Source organism: Crocuta crocuta, unplaced genomic scaffold (assembly GCF_008692635.1).
Source record: "Crocuta crocuta isolate KB4526 unplaced genomic scaffold, BGI_CrCroc_1.0 scaffold142, whole genome shotgun sequence".
Taxonomy (NCBI): domain Eukaryota; kingdom Metazoa; phylum Chordata; class Mammalia; order Carnivora; family Hyaenidae; genus Crocuta; species Crocuta crocuta.
This window is the reverse complement of record NW_027528892.1, coordinates 1434704-1440655: the sequence shown is the minus strand read 5'-3', so window position 1 is coordinate 1440655 and position 5952 is coordinate 1434704. Positions and strand designations below refer to the sequence as shown.

The 5952-nt window shown below is 63.8% G+C and overlaps 1 protein-coding gene across 1 annotated transcript in view; it reads right to left on the bottom strand.

Moving 5' to 3' along the window:
• The window catches only part of SSC5D (scavenger receptor cysteine rich family member with 5 domains), a 21406-nt gene that overhangs the window by 11624 nt on the left and 3830 nt on the right, over nucleotides 1-5952 (bottom strand). The window contains exons 5-10 of the mRNA XM_077756937.1: nucleotides 5721-5950; nucleotides 5418-5519; nucleotides 3292-3609; nucleotides 1575-2135; nucleotides 1187-1501; nucleotides 898-1065 (exon numbers count right to left, since the gene is read on the bottom strand). Of these exons, the coding sequence (XP_077613063.1) occupies nucleotides 898-1065; nucleotides 1187-1501; nucleotides 1575-2135; nucleotides 3292-3609; nucleotides 5418-5519; nucleotides 5721-5950 (1694 nt within the window). The remainder of the gene's footprint in view (nucleotides 1-897; nucleotides 1066-1186; nucleotides 1502-1574; nucleotides 2136-3291; nucleotides 3610-5417; nucleotides 5520-5720; nucleotides 5951-5952) is intronic.

Below are 5952 nucleotides of genomic sequence, written 5' to 3'. Positions count from 1 at the left end.
CGGCGGGACCCGGAGACGAGGCAGAGGCGTCGGGTGTGGAAAACAGGAAGGCTGGGAGCTGCGCCGGCCGCGGGAGCGACGGAGACGCACAGAAGGGGCGAGGATGGGAGAGTGGGCGGGGCCAAGCGGACGGAAGGGCGCGTGCACGCGCGCGCGGGCCACAGAGAAGCCCGCGAGGGGACGCGCACGCACGCGGGCCAGGGACGCGGGCCAGAGAAACCCGCGACAGCAGGCGTACGCGCAGGGACGTGGGCCGCGCAGATGCCCACGAAAGCACGCGCACGCACATACACGTAGGGCGCGCGACGCGCAGAAACCCGTGAGGGCACGCGCACGCACATTCACACAGGCACAGGGCCGGCGCAAAAGCCTGCGAGAGCACGTACGCCCACGCACGTACACGCAAGCGCAAGGGCGCGGCCCGGGCGGTAGGCGCTGCGGGGAGGCGCGAGGCAGTAGGGCCGAGCGCACGGCCCTGCGTGTGGCCACCGAGGTGGACGGACCGTCCCTGCCGCAGGGGGAGGGGCCGCGGGCCGAGCTGTGGGGTGAAGGCCGCCCCGCCGGCTGCCCCTCCATCCAGGGCTCCTCACCCCGCCCCTGACCCGCTGCCCGACCCAGACCAGAGCGCGAAGGGAGGGCGGGGTGGAGGGCGCTGGGAGGATGGCGACGTGGTGACCTGGGCCAGCTGGGGCTGTCGGGGTGGAAGGGCCCAGCCCCACGGGTCACGTGGGCTCAGGCCCTGCAAAGCCTGGTCTGATTCTCGGAGACACACGGGGCCTGGGGTGGGGGGTTGAGGGTCTGCCCTCTTCAAGCCTCTCCACGCGACTTCCAAGGAGGGAACGATTTAGGGTCTCTTAGGGATGATGGCCGCATCCGCACCCTGGCTCTGCCCCTCACCTGTGTCTGGAAGGCGCCTTGTCGCTGGGGAGGGGCCCGCCGGGCTCCTGGTGGCGCCCGAGGAGAGCGTGTGTCCAGGCACCCCTGCGGCGGTGGACCCCTTGGCCAGGTCCTCTCCCGAAGTGGGATCCCACGTCCAGGGGGGATAATCATCCTCGTCGGCGTAGCCTTGGGAGAAAGTGGGGCGGGGACTGAGCGCTGCTGTGTCGCAGAGTCCTTGCTGCGGCGCCAGACTACCCTTCCAGAATCTCCTGCAGGGAGTCTGGGCCCCCCAGCCTGTCCCCAGTACCAGTGCAGGTGAGCCCCACGTCTTCCTCGTGGTCACAGTTGTGCTGGCCCCATGCCCCCGCAGGGCAGTCACTCAGCGAGGCCTCGACTCCCTTGCAGCCCACGTCATCCAGCCAGATGGGGCCGGTCCCGGGGCCGTAGTGGGTTTTGCCCACCCGGTGCCGGACCCTTCCACAGCCCAGCTCCCAGCAGGCCACGGTACTGTCCCGCAGGTCCCAGCCGTCATCGCACACTGTCCCCCAGCGCCCAGCATGCCACACTTCCAGCCGGCCAGCACACCGGTTGGGCCCATCGGCCAGACGCACGCGGAACGGGCCTGCTGGTAGAAGACCCCAAGTCAGGAGGGGTCAAGAGGGGCCAGCCTCTCCTCCTGTGTTCCCTCCACTCACCTGACCGCCCAGCGGTGCTCCCAGTGGGGGAGGGGGCTGGGGCTGCGGGTGACTCTGGAGAACCCCGTGCTGGGATCTCAGCCGATGGCTCCCTGGGGGGCAGAGGGCTTCGCTCTGCAGTGGCCTCAGAGGTCACCTCCCGGGGGCCTTGAGTGGTTGATGTGGCCACAGTCTTAGAGGTCCGTTCTCGGGGGGCCCGGGGTGTCCGCGTTGCCGTGGGATTTGAGGTCATCCTGTGGGGGACCTCAGTGCTCAGGGTGGTGGTGGTCCGTGAGGTCAGTTCAGGGGCCCTCTGGGTGCCCAGGACCCTGGAATGTTTGGTGGCTGGCATCACGGGGGGCTGAGTGGTCGGTCGCTTTGCGGTTTTGGTCACCCACTTCTTAGTACTCTTGGGCATTTTCCCTGGGGCCCTGGTGGTGGTCTTCTCGGGAACGCTGGGGGTCAGCCTCGCCGAGGGCTTGGTGGCCAGCTCCCCGGGGAGCCAGGCGTCCGGGTCTCTACCCAGGCCAGGGATCCAGCTCCAGCTGAAGGGGTCTGAGATAGAGTCCAGGCCGGGGGTCCCTGGAAGGTGGGAGGAGAGGACAGGGAAGACGGCAGACGCCATAAGGAAAGACTGTCCGTCTACACCTCTCCTCTCCTCTCCGCAGTCACCAGGTTTCCATTCACTCACTCACTCGTGACCGACCGTCTGTGCCCTTCTCACGTCCACCCTGTCCTCTCTCTGGCCTCGTGTGGCCTCACCTCCTGTAACCTCTCACTGTCCACCTCTCGCCAGTCACCAGCGAGGTCCCGGATCCGACAGGTCACTCCCCAGCTGAGACCCCTGCTCTGGCCCCACGGCCTCCAGAGGACAGGGAAGGGCCTCAGCTGCAGCGACCCCATCGTTAGGGCCGCCGCTGTTCTCACATCTCTCGGGTTAGCACCGTGTGCAGGGAAATGTTCACTCTGCCCAAAGTTTGGGCCCCTTGCTCTTGGCTCCTGGGGTGACCCGGAGAGTTGGCACCCATGCTGTGACTTCTGGACGGGCGACGGGGAGGCAGCCGTAGCTTGTGACCTAGCTCCTATAAACCCTGCACACCTGCGAGTCTGCGGAGCGTCCCCGCTCGGCGGTACTTCATACCGGTTTTTAGGACAGCTTTTCTGATTTTTGGGAGTCCTTCTAGAACGTTTCGGAACTGAAGTTGGTCTGGGGGACCTCCCAGATGGTAACCCGTCACACAGGTTTGCAGTGAGCTGCGAGTGTCCCGAAGGCCAGGGCTGTGTTCTTTGCGTCCCGAGGCCCCAGCTCCTGGCACAGCGCCAGGCACTCGAGAAATGTTGGAGGCGACGGCAAGCACAGCGCCTGAGCTCACTGCAGCTGGCCCGCACTCCGGCTTCTGTGCGCCTCCCAGTGGCCCTGTCTTCCCTTCCCTTCATCTTGGGGGGCGTTCTTGGGAGTGGGAGGAGAAAGAACCCCAGCTCTGCCACCTAGCTGCTGTGTGACCTTGTGCAGCTTGCTTAACCTCTCTGTGCCTCAGCCTCATCAGTAAATTGAGCATAACACCCACCCACTTGGACTTATTGTGAGGTGTGAATGCAGGTCACATGTGTGAAAACACCCAGCCCAGAGCGTGGGCTCAGGAGACGGGCACTCAGTAGATGCTAGTGCAGATGTTAGTTCCCGTTCTCTCCTCCAGGAAGCCCCCCAGGGACCAGCAGGGGGCTAGGGCCTCCTTACCAGTGCAGGTGACTCCTACATCTTCATTGTGAGCACAGTTGTGCTTCCCCCAGGGCGCAGCGGGGCAGTCAGACAGTGAAGCCTCGGTGCCCAAGCACCCCACGTCGTCCAGCCAGATGGGGCCGGCCCCCCAGCCGAAGCGGCCAGTCGCAGGGTCCGGCTGCCGAGCTCCGCCACAGCCCAGCTCGCGGCAGGCCACGGCGGCGTCCCGCAGGTCCCAGCCGTCGTCGCACACCGTCCCCCAGCGCCCGCCATGCCACACCTCCAGCCGGCCCGAGCACCTGCTGGGCCCTGCCACCAGGCGTAGCTGGGGGGACCCTAGGGTGGAAGAGACCCAAAGAAGGGGAGAGTCAGGAGGCCGCCCCGCTGTGTCCCTCCACCTGCCTTCCATCCAGCCACTCACTAGCCCCCTGCTGTGCCACCGTCTGCACTGGGCACAAGGGGTAGAGCCCGGCACAGTCTGGGTTCCGTGAAAAGTTAAACACAGAATTACTGTAGGACCCGGGATCCCACTCCCCGGGGCGCACCCCAGATCAAGTGAGCGTGGCTGCTCAGACGGGTAGCTGCACAGATGTTCAGAGCAGCACTATTCACAGCACCAAAGTGTGCGAACTGCCTGAATGGCCGGCACTGGGTAAAGGGGCAGCAAAACGAGGCGCGCACACGGAACGGAGTAAGATTCCGCCTTTAAAAGGAAGGGAATTCGGGGGCGCCTGGGGGGCTCAGTCGGTTAAGCGTCCGACTTCGGCTCAGGTCATGATCTCACAGTTGGTGAGTTCAAGCCCCGCGTAGGGCTCTGTGCTGACAGCTCAGGGCCCAGAGCCTGTTTCAGATTCTGTCTCCATTTCTCTGTCCCTCCCTTGCTCGCACTCCCTCGGTCTAATATAAAATTAAACATAAAATTTTTTTTCAAGGGAACTTGAACAGCTGCCCCAGCACGGCTGAGGCTGGAGGGCGTGCGCACAAGTGCTGTGAGGTCCCCACAGGAGTCCCACTCATGGAGACAGAAAGTAGAAGGGTGGGAGCTGGGGGCTGGGGGACTAAGGAGCCAGTGTTCAAAGTGTTGGGCTGTCTGTCTGGATGACGGAAAGGTTCTACAGCGGGATGGTCGTGGCTGCACGGCCTTATGAATGTATTTAATGCCACTGAACTCTACACTCGAAAATGACTGAAACGGTCCATTTTATGCTACGTATGTTTTACCATAATAAAAAGAGAGACTGTGGGTCCTGGAACAAATTGCTTTCACCTGAGTCCTGACTCCCCCCCTACCTTTTTTTTAGCCACATGGCCTCATCTGTGACACACAACACCCAGGGCCCACGTGGCTGGGAGTGTCACCTCGTGTAGACACATGGGGTACTTGGAACAGCACTGGCACGCACCAGTCAGTGAGTGCTGAGTGCACGGTCTAGTCGTTCAGAAAAAGGGGGGAAGAAGCCTCCAGTAAGAGGACGCATCTTCCCCCCCCCCTTGAGGGGACAGCTGTACCAACCATGCCTTCTCATTTTCCATATTTCTCGTGTTTTGATGTCATGGGGCCTTGCTGACCCGGAGAGCNTGAGGGACAGAAACCCACTATCTTTCCAATGACTGTCCCATCTTGATCTGCTGGCTGCACCACACCCGAACACTACTAAGGCCTGTGTTTTAAAAATGACAGCCATTGGGGCACCTGGGTGGTTCATTTGGTTTGGTGTCTGGCTCTTGATTTTGGCCCCGATGGTGATCTCATGCTTGGTGGGATTGAGCCCTACATCGGGCTCTGTGCTGACAGTTCAGAGCCTGTTTGGGATTCTCTCTCTCCCTGTCTCTCTCTCTGCCCCTCCCCTGCTTCTGCTCACTCTCTCTCAAAATAAAACATTTTTTTTAAATTAGAAAGACAACTATTGTTGACCCAGTCATTTCAGTGTTTATGAGGAGACAGCCTCCAAAAACTCAAGATGGCAACAGCAGGCTACGGAGCCAAGCACAGACCCTTCTGGGCGCTCTGTTTTGTGCTCCACCCTCGCCTCCACCCCTGAGGAGACGCTCTCTGAGCAGGGAGAAAGGGTGCCTGGGGGCCGGCCAAGGGCGAGGGAGCCCAAGCGAAGACCCTGCTTCCTCGGGGAGCAGCGCAGACTCACCGGCTTCGGGCCCGGGCTCCCGCGGCGCAGTGGGAGAGGCGGNAGAGCGGTTGGCGTCCCGCGCTTCCGGGGCCGTGGGAGGGACGTACCCAAGGGGCATCCCTGGGGCGAGGGAACAGGCGATCACCACCCGCCCCCGCCCTCCGCCCGGACCCCGTGCAGGAGGGGGCTTCACGGATAGCACAAGACGGGGCAAGTGCGCAGTCGGGACAGGAGAGGGGGCCCGTGGGGTGGGGGCGACGAAACACACCAGGCCGCACTTCCTGCCCCCCCGCAGCCAGCCTGCCCCTCCGTCGTCCTCACCGTCGCACACGGCGCCGGCGTCCTCCCGGTGATGACAGTCGTGCTGGCCCCACGGCCGCGCCGGGCAGAACCGCAAGGCCGTCTCGTTGCCCCGACACCGGAGGTCGTCCAGCAGGATGGGGCCCGCGCCCTCCCCGAAGAAGGCGCCTCCGGGGGCGGCCAGCGCGCCCCCGCAGCCCAGCTCGCGGCAGGCCACGGCGGCGTCCCGCAGGTCCCAGCCGTCGTCGCACAC